Source organism: Odocoileus virginianus, chromosome 9 (assembly GCF_023699985.2).
Source record: "Odocoileus virginianus isolate 20LAN1187 ecotype Illinois chromosome 9, Ovbor_1.2, whole genome shotgun sequence".
Taxonomy (NCBI): Eukaryota; Metazoa; Chordata; class Mammalia; order Artiodactyla; family Cervidae; genus Odocoileus; species Odocoileus virginianus.
Window position 1 is genome coordinate 55,443,914 of NC_069682.1, and position 26,072 is coordinate 55,469,985.

General features: G+C 45.3%; 1 protein-coding gene across 1 annotated transcript; it reads left to right on the plus strand.

Annotated features, from left to right (window-relative positions):
• The first annotated feature begins 481 nt into the window (after positions 1–481).
• FKBP1A (FKBP prolyl isomerase 1A) lies at positions 482–24,284 on the plus strand. Its single transcript, XM_020900892.2, has 5 exons — positions 482–551; positions 637–684; positions 16,630–16,742; positions 20,803–20,967; positions 23,198–24,284. Exons 1-4 carry the CDS (start codon positions 515–517, stop codon positions 20,929–20,931), a joined length of 327 nt encoding a protein of 108 aa, XP_020756551.2. The 5' UTR covers positions 482–514; the 3' UTR covers positions 20,932–20,967; positions 23,198–24,284.
• Positions 24,285–26,072: the final 1,788 nt, after the last annotated feature.

Here is a 26,072-nt window from a genome sequence, read left to right on the forward strand (position 1 = left end):
GAAGACTCCTCAGCAGAAAAAAGCTCAGGATCGTGACCCACTGACTGGAATGGTAACAAGAACGCACATCTGCGCGAACCTCTCACAACCATCCTTTTCACAGGATGAGTAGGTGTGGACCTAGTAGTCCCCCAGGTTAGTAGCTGGCTGATCCCCAATTCTGACTATCGCTTCTCAGACGCGGAAACTGGATTAGTGATGCCTGCCCAGCAGGTAGCACGGAGAAAGGAAGGGTGGGGGAAGCAGCCCGGCCTCTCTGAAAGACGGCATCCGGAGGCCTCGGGGCTTCCGGGTTTCCGGTTTCCCCGCCCCCCCTCCCCCCACTGCCCCGCGGCCGGGGCTCCGGGGACGTGCGCGCCGTGTGGGGCGCGCACGCAGGGCGGGGCGTGCGGGGGCGCGCGCGTGCGCAGCCGTTGCGCGGAGGGTCGAGGCAGAGCCGCGGAATCGCCGCGAGATCCGGTCTCGGTCCACGCCGCTAGTCGCGCAGTCCGTCGGCCAACACGCTACCGCAGCCATGGGAGTGCAGGTGGAGACCATCTCTCCTGGAGACGGTGAGTAGGCGCGCGCCCGGTGGCCCCGGAGTGCCCCGGCCACCGCGCGCATCCGCTCACCCCGCGCGTCTGTCTGTCTCCTCAGGGCGCACCTTCCCGAAGCGTGGCCAGACCTGCGTGGTGCACTACACGGGTGAGTCGGAGGACCGGCTGGGCCGGGGTAGGGGGCGGCTCAGGAGTCGGGGGCAGCCGGCGCGGCCTGGGGGCAAAGGCCTGGGGCGTGGCGGCGGCGGGCCCGCGTGGCCCGAGGCCGAGGCCTGGATGGTGGCAGCGCCCCCGAGGGGCAGCGTCGGGCCTGCCGAACCCTGGGCGGTCCGAGCCGGCGCACGGGCCGGACTTTATTCCGCACTTCGAAAGCGGTTCTGTGTCAGAGATGCTGCAGTTCTGCCCACAGCGCGGATGGGGAAACTGAGGCTTGTGACGGCGAAGTCACTTGTCCAAGGTCACACGCTCAGGATGGGCAGAGCTCTGGCCAAGGACCATCAGAGAGGACTTGTATCATTTCTCTGCCCGTTTACACCCTATCCCCGCTTCCGCCCCACCCTTCGATGGAGATAAGAAGGGCGAGGTAATTCCTAGTCCGTGGGAACTCGGCCCCGCGCTGCGGGTGGGGAGACATCCCACTTTCTAAGTCTTTGCTCTGGCCCAGCCTGGCCTTGGAGGAATTAGATCTGCAACGTCCTTTCCTTTTTCTTAGTTTTGAGCCACTTTATAAACCCGAGCCTCAGTGGCGGTGGCCCAGGTTGACATAACATGTAATTTAGTCCCCCAGTCCTTCTGAGAGTAGAAACTTATCCCCGTTCGAAAGATAAGGAAACTGAGGCCCAGTTAGGAAAACAAACAGTATTATAAGCCAAAAGAAGTATTAGACTCTCGGCCAGAATTCTAACATGACATATTCCTTGAGACCATTTTTTACTTCATGCCCTTACAAGGTTCTCCTGGGTTGTACTTGGTAGGGAGGGGAGGTGGGAGGCTGAGCAGGCGGAGACTTAGCTGTAGTGGGTGCTGGTGATTGGCGTAGCCACAATTGTTAATATGACCAACCTTCCCTCCCCTTCCTCCTTCCCTTTTTCCTCCTTCCCACCCTTTCCTCTGTTCCTCCTCCTCCTCGCTCTATTTCTCTCCGCTCCCCCACCCCCTCAAGTAGGCTGTAGGCAGTTCTGAACCTGCCTCTCAGGGATAAGCTCTCCCCTTCTCTCTCAGATCATGGGGGGAGCCCTCTGTTGAGGGAAATGACTTTTCTTTGGGAAGGAAAAAAGGCAGCTAACATTCTCCCCTCCAGTGCCCTTTTATTTTTCTGGGTTTTTTATTCCTCTGGCCCTTCTCCCTGTGTAGAAAAGGGGGTGGGGGTGTAGGGAGTTAGGGTTAGAACTTTTAAAAAGGCTACCATAGGAGGAAGTATTGAAACCTATCTTGGTAGGGAACTATCTCATACCTACAAAACTGTAAAGTGGTTTTGATGTTTTAAATGGTTGTCTTTGTAGACCATGGTCAGCACCTGAGCCTGGGAGGTCTAGTGGAAGAGAACGTGTCAGTTTGGTTGATTTTGATCTGTGAAATGAGAAGAGTAACCATTGCCTTTTACAGTGCTAGGTGAGTGGGCAGTTCATTCAGTTCCCACAGCCAGCTGGGGTAGGGACTCAGGTGATGAGTTGACTTCTCCCCTCTCTCCTTCCAGTTTCTAAGTAGTCAGGTTAATTGGCGACACCTGTCCCATTCCCACGTCTGTGCCCCTTGTCCTTGGCTCACCCATCTTCTGGTGCTGATGGCAGGACCAGACACCAGCATGTCGGCAGAACGAAGTTTCATTGCCTCTTAGTGAAGTGTCCCCACACTGCATGTCTGGAGCCTTTTCCTAAGAGAACAGATGGCTGTGGGACCCAGAACACTCTCAGGGCTCCCAGTGCCTCTTCTCCAAATCTGTGTTTTCCTCTAGGGTGGCACCCACCCACATGTTCCCAGAACAGCAGTGTGACCCTGGCATGCGTTGGGACAAAAGCTTTCTTTTTTATTTCAGTTTTGATAAGCCCTACAAAGACACCCTGGTGAGAAGTCAGCTCTGCCTCATGCTCACAGAATAGGCTGTTCTTGGGCAGGCTTCTTTGTTCCTGTGGGTCTTCGCCATCAGCCTCCCAGGAAGAACCTGTTTGAGACCTGTGGGGGCGTGAGAGGAATGGGTAAGCGCTTTGAGATTTCATCTGTAGCAGTTGAGTGACTTAAAAGCCACTTGGAACAGAATCCATCGTGAGGGAACATGGTGAAGAGTATCATAAAAATCTGAGGGTCCTCAAATGCAAGAGGACCTCTCCTCACTGAACCTTGAGCAGAAGAAATTCTCATGATCCTCCTAGTTTTCACCTTGTTTTTCTCTACCCATCTATCTCAGTAGTCTCCTGTTAGGGCTGTTTCTCTGCTTCTCCCAAGTCACGGATGGTGGACATCCCTGGGTACCCACCTCCCACCCCTCCCTCCTGTTTCTCTGTCTTCTTTTGCATAGCTTGCTCACACTGCTTGGCTGTGTGGCTCCAGTGGTTACAGTTCCTAGGACGGAGAATCTGATTGACCCAGGTTCAGGTCAGGTGAATTCTCTAGATCCAGTCTGTTCTGACCAGGTAACTGCTGCTGCTGATTTAGGAGCAGCTTCAAAGGATCAGCGTTGGAAATAAGGAAGCCAAAATCTTCTCTTCGTCATCAGGGCTATGATCAGCACAGGCTGACTTTGACCACATGCATGTTCTAAATGCTCCTGGTGGCTGCCAGTTGTATCCTGGATGCCGCTCTCCAGGCTCCCTCTCGTAACTTCCACAGCCTCTAGCAGAGCACAGCATGAGCATGGCCTCAAAGAAAGGCCTGTGCCACATCTATGTCATGTCAGAAGGGAAGGTGAAAACTGTACTTTCTTCAGCCAAGCCTCTCCTAGTAGCATGACAGGCAGGCATTGAGGTGAGAGGGAGGAAGTGGAAAGATAACCTACCAAATACATGCCTTGAGGATCGAGTGGATCCTCATGGCTCCCTCCTTGCCTCCAGTAGCTTCATCAGCTTTATTACTGAGCTTGTCCTGACACACTGCTAGGCTTATGTCCCTTTTACTCACATCAGCAGGCCACGCGCCTGCCATTGTCAGAGCAACCTCAAGTGGATTGAGGAATTCTTTTTTTATAGTTGACATCTTGTCCTTGGGATCAGGTTTAACTTGTCTGTAGCCTGACTTCTGACTGAGAAAAACCAAGGATGCCTTGGCTTCATCACCTCAGGAGGTCCACTTGAAGGGACGCTGCAGCTCCCCTCCCCACCTATTGCCTTTCTTCAGCCTCTGTCTCCCCTCTCCTCCCTGCTTTATTCCACCCTGTCCCCTGCTGGGTGTTTCTTGGCTGGTGATCCGATGTCTGGAGGAAGGCTCACCCCCAGCAGAGACTGCTCAGATGGCTTTCCCCTGATGTGTGCTGGCTTCAGGCAGACAGACTGTAACTATTTGGGCAGGGCCACAGCAGGGCCCTTTTCCTTCCTACAGCAGATAATTATTGAGCAACAGAAACCAGCCAGGCACTGGGGACACAGCCAATGAACTAAACAAAGGCCTGGTCTGGTGGGGAAGAGACTAGCAGCATGAAGGTGTGACACATCAGGTGGTGAGAAGCTCTGTGGGGAGAGGTTAAAGCCGAGTGAAGGCCTGGGAAGGGGGTTTACAGCTTTTAGTGAGGGTGGTTGGAAGAAACTTCTTACAAAATGACACTTAATATTTGCCCAAAGGAAGTTGGGAGTGACTGATGTGGCTGTCAAGGAGAAGAGTCTTCCAAGCAGAGAGAGGAGCTAGTGCAGAGGCCCTGAGGGTGGAGCATGACTTGGTATATTAGCTGGAGTGGATTGTGTGAGGGAGAAGGTAGTAGATGAGGTAATGGTGGGGCTTGCTTTCTGAGATGGGAGTCATGAGCTGACCTGGATTTTATCAGAATCGCCTGCCTTCTACCTACTGTATGGACACTGGAGTGTTGGTGGCAGTGCATAAACAGGGCCCTTGTTGCATCCTGGGTGTTTAGAGCGTGCCAAGGGCAAGTGTGCAGAAGTGGTACCACATGGACAGTGGTCACCAAAGATGTGAGTCCTTTGGGGTTCAGATTTTAGCTTGGGGACATGATCCACTTTTCTCAGCTTCCGTATGCCATCTATTAAAAATGGGAGAAACAATGCCTGCTGTGGGGAGTTGCCCGGGGCAAGTGCATTCTGGGAGGGGCAGCAGCAACAGTAATGCTGTTATTGCACATTGTGTCGTGAAAGGTCCCTGTGTCCCAGTGCTAGGTGTTTTATCATCCCTCAGTTTAGGGTTGTCAGAGTTGCATAGGCTGAAACCCTTCCATTTCACATATGAGGAAATAGGTAATTATTTAAAAAAGATGAATCTGAGTGAAGGTTCATCTTAAAACAGGCCTCCACATTGCCTGCAGAATATTTTGGCTAAGAAAACTGCAGCTGTTCTCTTTAATTTGGAGACCAAAGGAGTTTAAGTATTTGTTGTTGATTCTTGGTGGGTGTAAGACGGTCAGGGTTGGGCTACATCAGCTCACTAGTGTGTGCAAGTTAAAGTTTCAGTCCTTTTACCTTCAAGTTTCCTTAACATAATTGGATTTTAATATTTGGCAAATGGGCCCTGCTATGGAAATGTTATTTTCCTTCCTCTGGGACTGTGATAACCAAAATGTGGAATCACATGGATGCCAGCTTTCTTCATCCACAGGTGAGAGCAGAAGGTTCACTTGTCTTAAATGAACTAAAGACCTCATAGAATTCTTGCGTCTGTGTGCAACTCTTATTTGTAAAGTTGTCAAAATTAGAGAAAAATCAAAGTGGAACAGTAATTACCCACGTGCCCACCACCTAGATTCCATGATGGTTGACATTTTGTCATGTTTGCCCATTCTGTCTACTTACAGGTATATGTAGATAGATATAATCTATGTTGGGTTTTTAGCTGAGCCATTAGAAGCTGCTGACATGATACTTTTTCTCTAAGTACTTGAGCATGCTATAAGAGTGAGAGTATTCTCCCTATTCTAATTCTGGTCACATCTGAGAAAATTTTAAATGATTCAGTAGTATCTAAAGCCAAATGCATATTGAAACTACCCCAGTTGTCTTCAAAGTGTTTTTCAATAGGTTTAAAGAAAAAAAAAAAAGTTCAGTTGGAGATTATGTCTATAGTAAACATCCAGAAGAGTCTTCGTATCTCACTGCTTTTCCAAAGAGAGCATTTATTGTTATAGAATACCCTCACATCTGTCTCATTGTTTTTTCCTGATTGTTGTGTAACTCCTTCCACTACCTTGACTTCCTGTAAACTAGGAGTTGAAATGTCTATAAACGGTTTCTGGTTAAAACATTTTAGTGTGAAGACTTCTAACATGATGCTGTGTATTTCATACTCGGCATACCATGGGGGACATCACTATTTGTGATGCTAAATTGATCTTTTTTGTGATTATGCATTTTACCCTTTGAATTAACAGGGCCATTGTCAAGGTACTTGGACATCATGCATGTGCCCTGCTCCTCACCATTCTTTCACCTACTGGTTTTTATATCAGTTGATGGTTCTTACCTGAAAAAACTGTTTCATTGGCATTTAATTTACAAAATGGTAATCAAAAACTTTTTTTCATATCTTCTACATTTATTAGCTGCTCTTGTATTACACAGGGTAAAGCTGAATTCTTTCCCTTTAACTATCAATTTTAAGGTCAAGAATTGGTTTTATAGTCATCCTCCATGGTGACAAGTGCTCCCCATCTATTTATTTATTTATCTTTAGTATACTAGGGACTCATATTTTACTCAGGGCCTTAAAATCATTGATATTCATTCTTCTTTTTGATACTCTTTCCCAAATTTGGCCGGTAGGAGCCCCTTCAGGAGGGCTTCCGGGCTGGGTCGGCAGTGAAGAGTCTGCCTGCAGTGCAGAAGGCACAGGAGGCGCGGGTTGGACCCCTGGGTCAGGAAGAGCCCCTGGAGGAGGGCCTGGCAGCCCACTGCAGTGTTCTGGTCACACCAGTGCCATGAACGGCGGGCTGCAGCCCCTAGGGTCACACAGGGCTGGACGTGACTGCAGTGACTGAGTGCGCCTGCACGCAGACCCTACCTTTTTGACATGCTTCCACTATTTTTAATCATTTCCTTGGTTTCACTGTTCTGTTCCTCGCATTAGTCACCTCTCTCCAAAGAATTCTGGTTCCTCGCAATGGGTCTCAGACTTTTCTTATTGACAGCTTTATTGGATATAATTTATACAATAAAAATTTTACTTGAACATGTTTGGTGGTTAAAAATTGATTTTTGCATATAGGGTTATCATTACCATCTTTCTAAATTCCATATATATGTGTTAGTATACTGTATTGGTCTTTATCTTTCTGGCTTACTTCACTCTGTATAATGGGCTCCAGTTTCATCCATCTCATTAGAACTGATGCAAATGAATTCTTTTTAACAGCTGAGTAATATTCCATGGTGTATATGTACCACAGCTTCCTCATCTTCCTCATCCATTCGTCTGCTGATGGGCATCTAGGATGGGGAATACATGTAAATCCATGGCTGATTCATGTCAATGTATGACAAAAACCACTACAATATTGTAAAGTAATTAGCCTCCAACTAATAAAAATAAATGGAAAAAAAACTGATTACAATTGTAAAGTTCTGATAGAATACCCCCACGTCTGTCTCGTTGTCTTCTCCTGGTTGTGTGTAACTCCTTCCACTGCCTTGATTTTCTATAAACTAGGAGTTGAAATGTTATAGATAACAGTTCATCATGTCTATAAACTAAGGTTCATCCTGCCTTGGAATTTTCTCTAAAAATAGTATTGTCACCTACTGTTTCCCATGGAAAAGGCCGGAGGTGTTTTGAACAATTTAGGCATGTATTCCTTTGGGCGCCTTTAACTTTGGCCTGATAAATTGTAGCAGTACAAAGAGCAGGAGGAGGAAAGGGAAAGAAAGGGGGACTGTCTGCTCCTGGCTGCCGCTGTCTCTGCTCTCTTTGCCTTTCCTTTTCCCTTCCCAGGAGCTCAGGCCACCCTGGCCTGCATTCAGTTCCCCAAACACACCACCCTTTCCCCCGAGGAAGGCCTCTGGCCTGCCACACTGCCTCCACTTCTCACCAGGGCAGGCTCCTCTTGCAGCTTAAATGACACCCCCTCGGTGGGCTCCCCTGACCCTTGGCTAAAGTGACACTTCAGATGTGTGCACACACACAGACCTCTAACAAGGTGCCCATCAGGCAGCATACAGTTACATCTACTCTTTCCCCAGGAGACTGCAGGCTCCAGGAGGTCAGCCCCAGAGGGGTGGTGGTCTCCAGGGTCTCTCTCCTTTGGTGCTTGGCGTGGAGTAGGTACTCAGTGACTGTTTCAAGTGGTCACTTAGGACCTGGCATTAGACTTCAGCTGGAGTGTGGAAAGTCTGCATTCCTGTTCTGATTGGTATCATACTTCTATTAGGTCTTCTGCCCACTTTTTGATTGGGTTGTTTGTTTTTCTGATACTGAGCTGTATGAGCTCTTATATATTTTGGAGATTAATCCTGAAGTTTATCCCAGGGTTGCAAAGATTCTTCATTATGCACAAAGCAATTAATGTGATACACTAGATTAACAAAATTGAAAAATAAAAACTATATAATCATCTCAGTAGATGCAGAGAAAGCTTTCAACAGAATTTCAACATTCATTTATGATAAAAACTCTCCAGAAAATTGGCATAGAAGGAACATACCTCGACATAATAAAGGCCATATATGACAAACCCATAGCAAACATTATTCTCAATGGTAAAAAACTGAAAGAATTTCCTCTAAGATCAGGAATAAGACAAGGGTGCCCACTGTCACCGTTATTATTCAATATAGTTTTGAAAGTCCTTGCCATGGCATTCAGAGAAGAAAAAGAAAAGGAATCCAGATTGGAAAAGAAAAGTAAAACTCTCACTATTTGCAGGTGACAGGATCCTATACATAGAAAACCCTGAAAATGCCACCAAAAAACCACTAGAGCTAATCACTGAATTTAGTGAAGTTGCACGATATAAAATTAATGTGCAGAAATCCCTTACTTTTGTATATAGTAACAGTGAAAAACCAGAAAGAGAAATGAAGGAAACAGTCCCATTCACCATTGCAACTAAATGAATAAAATATCTTGCAATAAACCTACCTAAAGAGACAACAGACCTGTATGTAGAAGACTGTAAGACATTAATGAAAGAAATCAAAGAATACAAACAGATGGAGAGATATGCCATGTTCTTGGATTGAAAGAATCAGTATTGTCAAAATGACTACACAAAGCAATCTACAAATTCAGTGCAGGCCTTATCAAATTACCAATTGTATTTTTCACAGAAATAGAAAAAAAAAAAACTCACAATTTGTATGGAAACACAGAATATCCTGAATAACCAAAAGCAATCTTGAGAAAGAAAAATGGAACTAGAGATCAATCTTCCTGATTTCAGACTACTACAAAACTACTGTTATCAAGACCGTATTGTACTTGCAGAAAAACAGAAATGTAGACCAGTGGAACAAGATGGAAAGCCTGGGGATAAATCACCACACCTATGGGCACCTTATTTTTGACAAAGGAGGCAAAAATATACAATAAAGACAGTCTCTTCAATAAGTGGTGCTGGGAAAACTGGACAGCTACATGTAAGAGAATGAAATTAGAACACTTCCTAACACCATACACAAAAATAAACTCAAAATGGGTTAAAGACCTAAATGTAAGACCAGAACTATAAAACTCTTAGAGGAAAACATAGGCAAAACACTCTGACATAAATCACAGCAAGATCCTCTATGACCCACCTCCTAGAGTAATGGAAATTTATATTAAAAAAAGGACCTAATTAAACTTAAAAGCTTTTGCACAATGAAGGAAACTAAGCAAGGTGAAAAGAAAGCTCTCAGAATGGGAGAAAATAGTAGCAAATGAAGCAACTGTCAAAGGATTAATCTCCAAAATATACAAGCAGCTCAGGCACCTCAGTACCAGGAAGACAAAACAACGCTATCAAAAAGTGGGCAGAAGGCCTAAACAGACAATTTTGCAAAGAAGACATACAGATGGCTAATAAACACATGAAAAGATGCTCAACATTGCTCATTGTTAGAGGAATGCAAATCAAAACTACAGTGAGGTATCATCTCATACCTGTCAGAACAGCCATCATCAGTAAGTCTGCGAACAATAAATGCTGGAGAGGATGTGGAGAAAAGGGAACCCTCTTGCACTGTTGGTGGGAATGTAAATTGATATTAGCTATTATGGAGAACAGTATGGAGATTCCTTAAAAAACTAACTGGTATTAAGTTAAAAGTAGAAATTCTTTCTCTCCCAACTGTAAGCAGCAAGAACTTTATATAATTTTGAAAGTTTGGGGTTTGGGATATTCTGTTTTGTTGTTTGGTTTAGGTTTTTTTGGTTGTTGGTTGTTGTTCTAAAACTTTCCATATTTGGGGCCCTGCAAAATGCTTCCTGTGAAAACCACCTGCAAAGATGCATCAGCTAATGAAAATCACATTGTGAATCATGAGCTTTAACTACAGCATGAGGTCAGGCCATCAATTCAGTGCCTTCCTCAGTCATCTTCCCTTACCTGGTAGAGAGTATCTGGGAACTCTGCCTTCCACGAAGCAGAGTGCACTAGAAGTGGCTTCTTTTCTGTTAAGTGAAATGATAACCCAGGGCTTCTCCAGAATCTTCAAAAGCTAGCCTTCGGTCCTTCTTTTTTTTTTTTTTTTTAAGACTTTTTTATTATCTTTTTAATGTATTTATGTATTTTTATTTTTTGGCTGCATGCCATGCAGGAACTTTGCTGACCAGGGATTGAACCCAGGCCCTTGGCAGCGAGAGTCAGATCCTTAACCACTGGACCACCAGGGAATTCCCTGGCCTTGGGTCTTAACCACTGCTTCTGTGACATGGACCAAGCGTAACAGTCCAAGGGGCCTTTGCATAGCAGCTGCTGGCCGGGTCTGCCTCTGCTGGTTCCTTTTGAGCAAGAAAGAGCCCTCCATGACAGACAGGCAGCAGAAAGCCAAGCTGTGGGCGGGGTCCTGCCAGGACAGGGCCTGGAGACTTGCCCACTATCACACATGCGTGCTCTCTTTTTCTAAAGCCCTCCTCCCTCTCGAGGGATCTGAGTTTGATTCTTCCCCCAAAGAACAGCTACAGCAGTTCAGGAGTAGACCCAGGTGAAGGTGACATCAACTGCATTGCAGCCAGAGGCTGATTTAACAGTCCCTCAGGCAGCCCTGGGAGAGGGCAGTGGCACCCCACTCCCGTACTCTTGCCTGGAAAATCCCATGGACGGAGGAGCCTGGTAGGCTACGGTCCGTGGGGTTGCTGAGTCAGATACGACTGAGCGTCTTCACTTTCACGCATTGAAGAAGGAAATGGCAACCCACTCCAGTGTTCTTGCCTGGAGAATCCCAGGGACAGGGGAGCCTGGTGGTCTGCCGTCTGTGGGGTCGCACAGAGTCAGTCACGATTGAAGCAACTTAGCAGCAGCACCAGGCAGCCATAGCTTTTGCTCCTTTTGTGGCCTTGTGCTTTTAACTGGAGAGCCCAGAGTTTGCTGAGGAATTTAAAGGTGCTGAGTGTAAAAAACTGCCATTCTGGGATTACCCCTCAATTCTTTTTATCACATAGGGAAGAGGTCCAAAGCCTTGCTGTTGTCCTGCTAGTTCTTAAAAATTGTGCAAATGAAGCAGATCCTAAAGTGCCCAGGAATGCCAGGGGTTGAGCTGAGTGTCCCAGGGATGTAGAACTCTTGAGTCCAGGTCTGATCTCGAGTCATGTTCAGTTGTGAAAGACGAGAACTAATTCTTGACATCAAGAGTATGTAGCTCTCCTAGACAATTTCTGGGTCATGAGGTATAGATTTGTGTGTAATCAGAAATGGAATCAGTCAGTTCTTCAAATAGAAGGTCATGCTGGTGATCCAGGTTTTTACTAAGAATGGCCTTTGGAGCTTAAAGAGTATCAGCTGTTGTGTCTGCACTGTAACCTCAGTTGCCTTCTCTTCAGCAGAGAAGTGTTTTCTCTAGGAAATTACAGCACTAACTTGGCAGGTGGTTTCACTGTTCAAGGGCTCCTGTTTCTGGCACGATGTCCAGAGTTAAAATGGGAGCAGCTGCTGAGGCTGACTTGCCTGCTTTACCTGCTCCTTCCCAAAGGAAGCACCTGCCATCCACTGCCTGGTTGGGTGTAGGAAGCAAGCATGTAGCATTTTAGTAAATCTCACTTTTTTCCTTTTCTCCTATTTTTTTAAAATAACAGTTTTATAGAGGCGTAGTTGACATCCAGTAAATAAACTATTCATATTTAATGTCTACAAGTTCATAAGTCTTGATATGTTTGTTACTCTTTGAAACTTCCCTCTTCCCATCTCTGACAACCACTGATAGCGTAGGTTAGTTTGCCTTTAATAAAGTTTTTATGTAAATGGAATCATACCATGTGTACTGTTTTGTCTGGCTTTCACTCAGCATAATTATTTTGAGGTTATATTGTTCCACGAGTCAGTAGTTCATTCCATTTTATTGCTGAATAATTTTCTATCATGGATATATTTGATTATCTGTTTACCAGTTGGCAGATGTTTGGATTGTTCCAGTTATTGGTTATTACAGGTAGGTCTGCTATGAGCATTTGTGTATACGAGTATTTTTATATAGTCAAAAGCCCCATTTCTCTTGGATAAACATCCAGGAGGAGAATGACCGGGTCAAATGGGAGGTGCATGTTTAAACTGCCAGCTGTGTTCCAAAGTGGCTGTTCTGTTCTATATTCCCACCAGCAGCGCGCGGGGTTCCAGTTCCTCCGAATCCCTGCCAGTACATAACATGATGAGTCTTTTTAGTTGTATACATTCTAATCGATAGTAGTCATACCTCCTAGTGGTTTTAATTTGCATTTTTTAATGATGACAGTGTTGAATATATTTTCATGTACTTATTTGCCATTTTTTAATCCTTTTCAGTGAAGAATGGATTCATATCTTTTGCCCCTTTTTAATTGTTTTTTTTGGCTGAGTTTTTTGAGGGTTCTTTTCATATTCTGGACACAAGTCCTTTATGAGAGGTATGTCCTGTAAAGATTTTCTCCCAGTCTGTGACTTGACTTTTCATTCTCTTAAAAGTATCCTTTAAAGTGCAGAAGTTTTCATTTTTGATGAAGTTCATTTTGTCCTTTTATGGAGTGTGCTTTTTCATCTCATATCTAAGAAATTTTTGCCTGACTCAGAGTCACAAAGGTTATTTTCCTGAGTTCGTCTAGAAATTTTATAGGTTTAGTGTTCTTTTAGAGCCAATTTTTAGTTGACATTTGATTATGGTGTGAAGTATAGGTCCAAAAGCTTTTACTTTTTGCCTGTGGATGTCCATCCAGTTCTTCTAAGCCCAGCATATTTTTCATCTCAGGCATTACGGTTTTCATCTCTGGAAGTTTGACTTCAGTCTTATAGTCCTCCTCTGCTCAGTCTAACATCTGTGTCACTTCTGGATTGGTTTCAGTTGATTGATTAGTTGCATGTGGGTCATATTTTCCTGCATCTTTGCATGCTTGGTAATCTTTGGATTGTTCATTGAAGAAGGCCATCTTGTCTCTCCTTGCTATTCTCTGGAACTCTGCATTCAGTTGGGTATACCTTTCCCTTTCTCCCTTGCTTTTTGCTTTTCTTCTTTCCTCAGCTATTTATAAAGCCACTTTAGACAACCACTTCAGTTCCATCACTTCATGGCAAATAGAAGGGAAAAAGGTGGAAGCAGTGACAGATTTTCTCTCCTTGGGTTCAGATGGTGGCTGCAGCTATGAAATTAGAAGATGATTGCTTCTTGGGAGAACCATGACCAACCTAAATCCTGTGTTAAAAAGCAAAGACATCACTTTGCCGACAAAGGTTTTGTATAGTCAAGGCTATACAGTAGCCTTGATGATCTTTTCAGTAGTTGTGTACGGATGTGAGAGTTGGACCATAAAGAAGGCTGAGCGCCGAAAAAAAAAAGGCTGAGTGCCGAAGAATTGATGCTTTTGAATCGTGCTGTTGGAGAAGACTCTTGAGAGTCCCTGGGACAGCACGGAGATCAAACCAGTCAACCCTAAAGGAAATCAACCCTGAATATTCATTGGAAGGACTGATGCTGAAGCTCCAGTCCTTTGGCCTACCTGATGCAATGAGCTGACTCACTGGAAAAGACCTTGCCTGATGCTGGGAAAGATTGAAGGCAGAAGGAGAAGAGAGTGACAGAGGATGAGATGGTTGGATGGCATCATCGATTTAATGGACATGAACTTGGGCAAACTCCAGGAGATTGTGATGGACAGGGAGGCCTGGCGTGCTGCAGTCCATGGGGTCACCAAGAGTTGGGCATGACTTGGCAACCGAACAACAACCATCTTTGGATGCTAGACATTGTGAATTTTACCTTTTGGGGTGCTGGATATTTTATTCCTAAAAATCTTCTTGAGCTTTTTACGGGTAAACACTTGAGTTGCTTGGAAGCAGTTTGATCCTCTGTGGTCTTGCTTTTATGATTTGTTAGGTGGGTCCACAAGAGCAGCGCTCGGGTGGGGGCTGATTACTCCTCACTGCCGAGGCAAGATCTTCCCAGGGATCCTATGCCGTGCCTCATGAACCATGACATTTTTCAGTCCAGCTGGTGGGAACCAGTACTGATCCCAGTCCTGTGTAGGCTCTGAGCACTGTTCTTGTAAACCTTTTGGATGGGTTCTTGTCCAGGCCGTGAGTGGTTTCCTCAGGCCACATGCATTGATTAGTACTGTGGTGAGTACTTATGGGGGACTCTGTAAATCTGGGGATCTTACTTTATAGCTCTTCCCCTCCCTGGTCTGTGTCCTATAGACTCCGTTGTTTTTTTCCCTCGGAAGCTCCCAAGGATGTAAGCTGGGGGGACATCATAGCTCTCGCCTTGTTAGTTTTCTGTCCCAGGGATCACAGGCTTTAATTGCAAAGTCCAGTGTCTTCATTTTTGTAACTAGTCTGGCCTCTTTCTGGTTTCATTCAGTTTCTTTTCTTTTTTCCTGTGGTTGGTCTGTCTGGTATCTTTGTTTCAGTTATTGGTTGATTAGGTAGAAGGGTAAATCTGATCCCTTTTCCTCCATCTTGGCTAATAAAACTATTAATATCTGTTTTGATATCATAGTTTCTCTTATATTCTGCATTCAATATTGACAAACCTATTCCCCTTTCCAGAAAGCATCATATGCACATTCATTCTTGCTTCTTAATGGGCATTGCTTCCTCTTTTGCATAACCTCCTTCAGCATCCTGCAAATTATAGCCTAGCTGATTTCCTCAGTTGTTGTAAGTAGTCTCTGGCAGATGGATGGAAAGGCTGAAAAAGAGAAAGGATTCTGAGATGCCTAGCTTCTCATTGCCTGCTCTCACCCTTGATGCTGAGTTCATTTGGGGTGGGGTCATTGTGTGAAGAGCTTGAAATGGGCTAAAGGGAACATCTGTGGTGAATATTATGGAGCGTGGAGATCTAGTTTTCTCCCAGTTTGTCATTTATAGAAAACTATCATTTCTTTGATCAGATAGTGATTGTGTTCTGCTAAAGAGATGAACTACATGTACTTCCCAACTTATTAGTTCTAGGGTGCCAGTTCCTAGCTTTACAGTGACTTAACAGGGATGGATCTCCATCTTTGTGTCTCCCTTTCAGTCCTCAGCTCCCAGTTTCAGTCAGTATCATCACCCACTCTGCCCTAGGACATCTGTCCCTTCTCCTCAGTAGTTCCTGTCGCCACGACTCCCCATTTTCCTATTTTGTCAAATACAGAAAGTCTGGTGACTATGATAAAGCTGGCAATTGATCTCTGCTTCCCCATTCCACCTACCAGTGTTGAAACTGTTTTTTAGGTTGGAATTTCCCTCCACCTCTGAAAACAGACAACAGAATTCTGTGTTTTGCTGGGTTTTTAGAGTGTTGCTTAGAACCATAGAGGTTGCCCGCCGCTCCCCCCACCCCGCCCCAGTGAGATCAGTATTGTGTTAGTTATATGTCAACAACGGGCTGGACCCTTCCAGTCTGGGATGAAGTCCCTCCAGTCTGAGATGAAGGTGTGAGTGTTTCAAGACCTCAGTGACAGCTATCACAATTGGCTGACACTGGCTTCTGGAGAAATCAATGTGATGGTCTTTTGTGAGCAAGGAGTTGCAGGTATCTATTGGTCTTTTTGTCATGACACTCATCCCCTGGCATTTCCATCTCTGAAATGCCCTCTTTTAGTGGAAGTTGCCAGTATGGTTGTCTGGCTTATGAGAAACTGGAATGGTAGAATGAAAATGGTTTTTGGATTTATAGCCTAGCTTTAAAACCTTACCACATTACTTCACTTCTCTCTGCCTCAGTTGCTTCTTCTGTGAAGTGGGGACAGGAATCCTTTGCTGTGGGGAGGATTGAATAAGTTCATGTGTGGAAAGTGCCTTGCCCAATCTCTGACTCAGATTAAAAGTGCCGCCCACAGTTCAGCCAGAGCTGTTGACAGTTTACCAGTGAAAGGTTTTTGGTGTCTTTTCCAATGGTCCTTCTCCAATACCAGCTAGTATCCTACAGTTCAATTAAGTTCTGACACTACCCACTTTCTGTAAAAGATGATGGGTGAATTGAGGGAGGAATATGGCTTGCACATAGAGTGACTGCGAGCTGTTGTATGTGTTTAAAGGGCCCACAGTTGCTCTCAGTCTGGGAGGAAATCCAAAATGCTGGGAATTCCTGCCAGGAGTGTGTCTGCTTCCCCATTCTCCAGAACAAGGTAGACAGCCTGCCTCTGGTATCAACTTACTGCTTTGAGTTGGGGAAGAGCATTCACTATCCTGGACTAGAGGCACTACCCCAGCTCCTCAGAGGCCCACTGAGGACACAGGAAATCCTAGGACACCCCGCCAGGTCTTCCCAGTGCTGGCCTCTGGGACAGGCGCACTACTGCTGGCTCTCACTTCCCTCATGTCATTCCTCCTCGTTACTCATGTTACAACTGCCCTTTTCCACAGGGATGCTTGACGGTGGAAAGAAATTCAATTCCTTCCGGGACAGAAACAAGCCCTTTAAGTTTGTTCTGGGCAAGCAGGAGGTGATCCGAGGCTGGGAAGAAGGGGTTGCCCAGGTATGCTCTCTTTTTTTGTTTTGTTTTTTTAGTGTCTACTTCTTAAATTATGTTTATGAGTAGGAAAAATTTCATTGCTAGCTCCCTCACCCAAATAGCTCCTTTTATTAATGTTTTTTTTTGTAGAATTTCGGTAAGTGCCCCCCCCCACCCCTTCTTTTAGACACACACACACACTCACTCACTCACACACTGTTCTGCTCTTTTCTTTTGCACTTAATCAATATCTGATACTTTATATACCAGGACATAAAAGAGAAGGAAGCTCTCCTCATAGAGGTTCATAGTGTAAGCACATCTTGGAAGTATTGCAGGCTTGGTTTCAGGCCACCACAGTAAAGCAAATCTTGCAGTAAAGTGAGTCACATGAATTTTTTGGTTTCCCAGTGCATATTAAAATTATGTCTGCACTGTAGTTTATTAAGTGTGCAGTAGCATTATGCCTAAAAAACAATGGACAGATGATCCTTGAACAGTGCAGGGTAGGGACACCAAACCCCACCTCCCTGCCCCTGAAAAGTTAAAAATCCACACGTAGCTTTCATAGCCGGTCCTCTGTGCCTGAATTTCCTTATCCAAGGACTCAGCCAACCATTGATGTTGAAAAACACTGACATGTAAGTGGACCCAAGCACTTCAAACCTGTGTTCAAGGATCAACTGTATGTGCCTTAATTTAAAAAATACTTTATTGCTAAAATGCTAACCAACATCTGAGCCTTGACCTAGTCATAATCTTTTTGTGGTAGCAAATCAAAGACCACATATTGCTATACAAATGTAGTGATGAAAAGTTCAAAATACTGCGTGAATTACCAAACTGTGACATACAGACATGAGGTGAACAAATGCTGAGGGAAAAGGCACAGATAAGCTTATTCCACACAGGATTGCCATAAACCTTCAGTTTGTGAAAAACACAGTGTCTGTGAAGCACAGTAAAAGGAGCTATGTCTGTATCCCCTTAGGTGGGTATACTATAATTTATTTGACCAGGACTCTCTTGATGGCCATTTGGGTCATTCCCAGTATTTCAGCATTATAAACAACACTGCACTGATTAATCTTGAGTGGACTTTATTTTGCATTTGTGCAAGTGTTCCCACAGGCAGATTCTTGGAAGTGGACCGAGTGGTTCAGTAGCTGTGTGCACTGGATTTTGACATACTGCCATGTTGCCGTCTGTAGGGATTACACTGAGCTGCCACCCGTGGGCTCTGAAGGAGCCTGCTCCTCCCAGCCCTTCAGCACAGTGTGTTGTTAAAAGCTTTTGGCTTCAGGACACAATGCGTGAAAAACATTATCTTGGTATGGTTTTAATTTGTATTTGTCTTCTTATTGACCATGTTGTGTCAGACCACTTCTGAGAGGTCAGGCTCACAGAGAAAGTCATTTTGTTTGTCTTAAGTCTGTTTCTTCACTTCTCCCCTCCCCATTTGTGTAAACAGCTTTTGTTCTGCCAACTCTATGAAATTCCCAGTAGACAAAAGGGACCCAGGGTTGCCAAATTTCAGTTGGATTTTATCCTTATGCCGAGCCCAGGAATTTTATTTTTTGGCCCTAACCAGGTAAAGGGATGTTTATTGTGGCCTACAACCCAGGGAGCTTTATAATCAGGCTCTGCCATGGTAGATAATTAGTCTATTTCCTCTCACCAAAGAGAAGTGGAGATTTAACCATTGTGGATAGAGGGATTTCTGTTTTTCAGAATACACTTTACATCCTCTATAAAATATCACTGATTTATCTCCAAATAAACTGCTTAAACTTTCAGAAATTGCCTTTCTTAGGTGTCTAGATTTTTGTTCCTTCCTGGCTGGGAGTTGGCAGTAGAAAACCGAGAGGATCTTTGTGGCTTACTTCCTTTTGGAAACCTCTCCAGCTGTACCTTTCTGTCCTGTCCCCAACCCCAGACGTCTGGTAGGCTCTTGGGTCTGTAGCTCACCCCCCATCTCCCATGCTCACCATTGTTCACCCCGTGGCTCATTTTCTGTGGCTGTTCCAGCACTGGAACAATCATTGTGTTGTGTGTCCCAGGAGCCATTGCTGCCTCTGAGTTAGTGTTATCAGCCTACTTCCCATCCCAGACTGGTGAGGTTTGGTGAAGCGTTAGGGAGATGCCCAGTCCCTCCCTGCAGCCAGGCTGCTTTGAGTCAGTCACAGTGCTGTCACTTGTGGGGAGTCTGGGTGATATGAGCATGAACTTAGAGCATGAACTCCTCCATGTAATATTTCTTTAGGACATACATTAAAAGCGCAAGAAGGGTTGTCTTGTGCCCCCTTTCCTGTTCTTTTGATATTATTGTTCGTTTTCTGTGCTTATAGATACTCAGTCCTGGCACGTATGCTATTTTGGCAGCTTGCTTTTTTCATCTAACCAGGTATCTTGGACATCTCTCCATGTTAGTGTAGTTACGGCCACTGTTTTCTTTCTGGAGGCTAAGAAGAATGGTACAGCTGCACTGTGAAACCACTCCCCTTGCAGTGGGCATTTGAGTTGATAGCAGATTCTGGAAGTGGAATTGCTGGGTAAAAGGATATCATTGCTTTGAGTTTTACTAGATTAAGCCCATATGCTTTCAACTCTCCTTGCCGCCTTGGTCCAACATGTCCCAGTTTCTGAAGGGCACTGTAGGAAGGAAGCCTGTGGCTTTCTCTTCAGTCACCATCACTTGGACTGGGTCAGAGAGTCAGGAGTGCACACATGGAGAGGTATGGGTATAGTTGGAGAGGTGTCTGAAGGAAAGTAAGCCACAAAAGATCCTCTCTGTTTTGTACTGCTGACTTCTAGCCAGGCAGGAACAAAAATCTAGACACCTGGGAAAGGCAGTTTCTGAAAGTTAAGCTGTTTGCTGCTAAGTCGCTTCAATCATGTCCAACTCTGTGCGACCCCGTAGACGGCAGCCCACCAGGCTCCCTCATCCCTGGGATTCTCCAGGCAAGAACACTGGAGTGGGCTACCATTTCCTTCTCCAGTGCATGAAGGTGAAAAGTGAAAGTGAAGTTGCTTAGTTGTGTCCGACTCTCAGCAACCCCATGAACTGCAGCCTACCAGGCTCCTCCGTCCATGGGATTTATCAGGCAAGAGTACTGGAGTAGGGTGCCATTGCCTTCTCCGGTTAAGACGTTTGTTTGGAGGTCAATCAGTGATCTTTTACCAAGGATGTAGAGTAAAGCATATTCTGAAAAAGAGACAGAAATCCCTCTATCCACACTGGTTAAATCTCCAGTTCTCTTTGGTGAGAGGAAATAGACGTGGAGACTTAAAAGAGATAGGTAAAGAGTGGGGATAAAGCAGAGGACCTGCTCACTGTTCAGAAAATAGACATTTTGTATTTGATGAGAAAATGAAAAAGCTACAAATATGTTTTGAAAAGTGAAAATTTTCCCTCTACCCTCTGCTGTCCACAGAAAAATGCTAGTATTGTTTGTGTTCTTCCAAAAATGTTTTCCTGTTTATACAGGCTGGTGCAACTATGTATATAATACTTTTCTTTTTTGTATAATTGGTAGCATGTTGTTTTCATACAATTGGTACATGCTACTTGGTACCCCCAGAAAATCTTACTGCTTGTTTTACTTTTTCTACATTTCTGATATAAATATAGAGATTGCAGAAAAGTAGCCTGCCTCAGATATTACTTTCTGTGTGTTTTCTTCTAAAGTAAAGTTTTGTCCAAAGCACTCCTTTTGCAGTAGTATAGATGCTTCTAGTGACAGGCCACTGAAGGGCTTAGGTGGTGACTTGTCTATAGTGTTGGCTGCCCAGAGTCAGATTAGTGGGACCAGGACAGAAGGATTGAGAGCCTGACGATTCTGGGAGTCAAGAGGGATTTTTATCGGTCGTCGGGTCCTTGGAGCCAGATGGAGGGCTCATCCAGCCTGTCTGTCTGCCTCCATGTCCTCCCAGAGGGTGCCCAGTGCCCAGGCAGCCACAAAGTCACCAGAACGTCCCGGTCACCCAGTCCCGGCCGAGGAGCACCCCGGAAAGAGCTCTGCTGCTTACGGGGACAGTTGAGGAGCGCATCCAGCACTGCTGTTCTTCCTTGTTCTTTTCACAGATGAGCGTGGGTCAGAGAGCCAAGCTGACGATCTCCCCAGACTATGCCTATGGTGCCACTGGGCACCCAGGCATCATCCCACCAAATGCCACTCTCATCTTTGACGTGGAACTTCTAAAACTGGAATGACAGGAGTGGCCTCCTCCCTGAGCTCCCCATTCTTGGGTAAGGAACTTAATGCTGAAGAACCTTCCTTTAACTGCCTCTGCTCCTCCCAAGTCATGCCCCGCGCTTGACGGGCATCAGAGAGAACCTTGGTACCTCGGGATGTTTTCCTTTATATTCTTCCTCCGTCAGCCATACTTTTGAGTTTTGTTACAAGTTTATACCTTGGAAAGGGACGGGGAGCATGTGCTCTAGAAAGAACTCGGGGGGATGGGGCAGCTAATGGTAGCTGTTTAAGTGAAGTATTTTTATATGTAGCTTATAAACTAAAACTGAGCTGGGAACTGGAAATATAGACCAAATTTTTAGTGCCAGCATTTCAGTTTTTTAGAAATAAGATTGGGGATGACTTTGCTTGCCCTTCTGAGTTTGTGCTGCTCCCTCTTTCACACATCCTCTCACCGCCTGTTAGAAAGGTATGAATGGGGAGAAGGAAATGGCAACCCACTCCACTATTCTTACCTGGAAAAGTCCATGGATAGAGGAGCTTGGTGGGCTGCAGTCCATGGGGTTACATGACTGAGCATGTGTGCACGAGGGTGGAGGGAGATGGGTTGGTAGCAATAAAGTGGTAGAACTTAAAAAAAAAAAAGATATGAATGGGACATTACCACCTGGGCCACCTGCCTCAGGGAGCAAGCCCAGGAAACGCAAGGACAGTAGGCCAGCTTGTTATCGGTGGGTTGAAAGATGAGGTCCAGGATGCTTATGAAGTATGAAGGATGTTCTCAGACAATCCCGGAGAGGATCTTAGGGACCTGAGTGAGCCTTTCTGTCCAACAAGTAGGGAGACCGAGACCCAGAGAAAGAGAGAGGCCTTACTCAAGGTCACATCCAGACAGAGACAGATTAGGACAGAGCCCTTTCCTGCTTTCCCTTCCTGGACTTGTTTTCCTTCTTCTTCCCTTATTTCTAGGTAAGCCAACTCAATATCCTAATAGCACATTACTTTTCACATAAGTATTAGAATCATAAAACACGTGAACGCGGACATCTTTCCACATGACCCCATACATGCATGCTAAGTCGCTTCATTCGTGTCCAACTCTGCAACCCTATGGCTCATAGCCCGCTAGGCTCTTCTGTCCAGGGGATTCTGTAGACAGTATTGGAGTGGGTTGTCGTGCCCTCCTCCTCCACGTGACCCCAGATCTCTGCATTTGCTCCCCTCCTGCTCCTGGAACCGGAAGGCCATAGCCAGGGGTTGGGTGACAGTGATGTTTGAAAACAGTAGTAAGTGGCTGCCAGTGTGTTATGGAGTACTTTTATCTTGAAGTGGAGGAGCCTTTTTTTTTTTTTTAAAGCTATTTCCTCTCAGTGGTTTGATCCCTAAACACCTGGGTCATCCATGCCTGGTCAGGTTTGAGGACTCTGGCTTTTTCTCTTGTCATTCCTTCCAGGAGGAAACCCTGACACTTTATAGAGCCTCTTTCTGCCCAGAGGGCTGCACCATTAGTCCCTGCCTGAGAAGGCTGAGTCCTTTGAACATAAATGTACCAGAAGGAGCCCTACAGTTATCCTGATTTGGGAACAGGCTTTCTATAAATCTGGAAGGACAGGAAAGGGAAGGAGAGGAAGAGAGGGCTGAATGGCTGTGATTCACCCTGACCTCAGCCTCCCCTCCACACTGCCAAAGAACAGTTCAGAGCTTCTTGCAAAGGTCTTGAGGGAAAGGTCAAGGGCAGACCCAAAATGTCAGGTTTGAGTAAGTGAATGAAGACTGCAGATACTTTCTCAGTCCATTTGACAGGAGGAAAAGCAGCTTAGGGCTGTGCATGTTAAAGTCTCTGGGAAACTTTAAGACTCTTGATGCCCAGGCCACCCCCAGACCAGTTAACCGCTGTCACTGGATGTGGAGTCCAAGCCTTCAGGTTATTTTTAAAGCCCCTAGGTGTTCCTATATGCAGCCAGGTTGGAGACCCATTGATAATTAATTGAAAATTGAATTGTCAGCCATATTGGTGGGCTCTGCTTCTCCTGCTGTCCTCGGCAACGTAGATGTAACCTTAGGTTTAAAAAACACCACTGAGGTGTGCAGGAAGGAGGCTGCTCACCTGGGAACCTAGCCCGAGCCCAGCGGGTCCTTCCCAACTAGAGCAGAGGGGCGAGGACAGATCAGACCACAGCTGTTGGGGAAGGGACATTGTGTGGCAATGGCCTTGTGATGGTCCCTCCCCCCCACAGAAAGCATTGAGCTGCTGGGACTTAACGGATTTTCTGTCCCCAACAGATGTGCCGCAGAAGGATCTGGCGCCTCCAGACGCACACAGCAAGTCCGTATGGAGCTTTCCTGATGTTCCACTACACTCTTTGTATAAACATCTTCCCAGACTGAATGTGTTCTGTCACCGGCTTTGCTCTTCCCCTTTCTCCTCGTATGTGTGTTGACCTGAACTACATGCCATAAACCTCAAATTACTCAGTTTGTTTTTGTTTTGGGGTGAAGATTGAGTTTCAGTCCTTTGGATCTAGGTTTCCAATTAAGTATTAGTCAAGTATGTTATTAACAGCACAAATAATGGGTTAACTTTAGACTAGGAATTGGTGTTGGGGGGGTGCAAGAATCTTTATTTTATTTTATTTTTTTGGATGAAAGTTTTATCTATTATATATTAAACGTTCTTGCTGCTGCGCTGCAAAGCCATAGCAGATTTGAGGCGCTTTTGAGGGCCGAATTATTCTCCAAGTTGAGAGATGTCCTCGGGTTGAATTGAAAGCCCTACCCAAAACTGCAGTGGGAAGGGGGAGAGCCTTTACCTCCACTGCCCCACCCTCACCCTCCTCATAGACCGTCTGCCTTTTGAAAGCAGATTGTTTTCACTGAGATGTTGGACATTGCAGATGTCTGTTCCCCAGGCCAGCAGGGACCTCTGAAACCTTCATGGCCTGGCCTTTGTTTTTTTTTTCCATCCTGTGGTTTTTCTAATGAATATCCAGGATTTTTGTAATCGCATAGCTATCCAAGCTCTACTTCCTAAATTTTAAGAACTTTAATCGAAAGTTAAATTGAAGGTGCTGTTTGTAGACACTTAATACCCATGAAAGCCCAGCCATCATGACAATTCCTTCAGTGTTGTCTTAAGAAAATGATGCTGGTCATCACAGCTTCAGCATCTCCTGTTTTTTGATGCTCAGCTCCCCCTGCTGATCTCAGAGTTTCCTGGCTTCTTGCCCCCTCTCACCCCTTTGCTGTCCTGTGTAGTGATTTGGTGAGAGAAATTGCTGCCTACTCCCCCAGCCTACCCCCACCCCCTGCACTACACATGAATTTCAAGTTTTATTATTGCAATAAAAGTGCTTTATGCTGGCTTTTCTCAGCTCTGTGTGATGGTGGTTACTTTCAGGCACCTTCCCCTGCCCTTTTGTGCAAGAGAATGGGGTTGGGGGTATGACGGTGGGGGTGTAGTTTCGGAGGCTGTGTCTTAGCAGAACTGCAGCAGGAACATCCTGCCCCAGTGGTCTTTAGTGGGGGTGGTAGGGAGTGGGCAGTAGATTTGCATCTTCACCATGGAGTGAACTGTGTGGAGGTGAGGCTGACATGGTCAGAGAGCTGCCCCCTCGCCCATCATCAGAAGTTCATTAAAAGTGAAGTCTGGGTAGAGCTCTGTGCTAGGTTTCCTGGGGTTGCCAAGAAGTTGGGAATGCAGCCAACAGATGACCTGAGCCACAACCCTTTTGGAGATGTGCTGCCAGCAAATGGATGAAATGTTACAAAGGGGAGATTTGGGGTTTAAACAGGTGCTTGGAGGTTTTTGTCAAGTGGACAGTTTGAGTGCTTGCAGTAGCTTCCCTGGCCCTACCCTGTATATGCTAAGTAATATTCCCCTCCTCCCCTATCATGGACATCAAGAATTGTGGTGTCCCACTCCTTCCTAGACACCTTCCAAAATTTCGCTGGTTTAGAGCCTTTGATTTAAATAGGTGTTTCAAGGACTTGCTTAGTGATTTTTCAAATCCAGCCAGCCAGCCATTTATTAATTTATCTGTTCATTTGTTAATTTGACCATACTTACATGGCTTACGGGAATTTAGTCCTCCAACCAGGAATCAAACCTGGGCCCTTGGCAGAGAGAGCACAGAGTCTTAACCACTGGTCTGCCAAGGAATTCCCACCTTTTATTAACTTAAGTCACCAGAGTATTATTTCAGGGTTGTGTCTTATATCCCCCATAGTTTTTTCATTTTTTAAAAAAAAAAAGCCAAACAACAAAAGATTTTTATCGTGAACACCCATATACCCACCACCTAGATTCTACCATGAACATGTTACTGTACAACTATTTATCATTTATTTATTCATCTGTCCTTTTAGTCACATTTCAGAATAAATGGCAGACATCACTGCAGTATCCCCTAGATATCATTAGGATTTAGTATTTGTTTACACTTAAAAACCTATCAAAATATAGAGTATTGCTCTCAGAAAGTTCCCCTGTGCCATTTCCTAGTCAGTCCCCACCCCACCCCCAGAGGCAACAATTGTTTAATTTTTTCTACTAGAGTGTTGCCTGTTGCAGAGTTTAATTTCAGTATCATCTTAGGCTATATCTCCTTGCATTCAGACACATTGGGAAACTTACTTCTCATTGAACTTCAAGATGAAAGAAATCCTCTGGATTGGGGTCATTTACCCATGACAGGCGGAACCATGGATGCCAGAGATGTACACATTCTCCCAGAACCCATGAGTACCTTAACGTGGCAAAAGGGATTTTGCAGATGTGGCTACAGGAAGGACCTAGATGTGGGGAGATTGTCCTGTATTATGTGGGAGGATCCAATGTAATCACATGGTTCCTTAAATGAGTCAGAGATTTGAGAACAAAGACATCCAAGATACTGCACTGCTGGCTTTGAAGATGTAGGCAGGGACCACAAGCTGAGAAATGATCATGGGCTCTAGGAGCTGGAAAAGGTGAGAAAAGCCTTCCCAGGGCCTGAAGGAACCAGCTCCGCCAACAGTTGGTTTTAGTCCTGTGAGACCCATTTTGGACTTCTGACCTCTAGAGCAGTAAGATGATAAATCTATGTTATTATAAGCCAAATCTGTGTTATTTTAAACCACTGAATTTGTGGCAGCTTGTTACAGTGGCAATTTGAGCAAG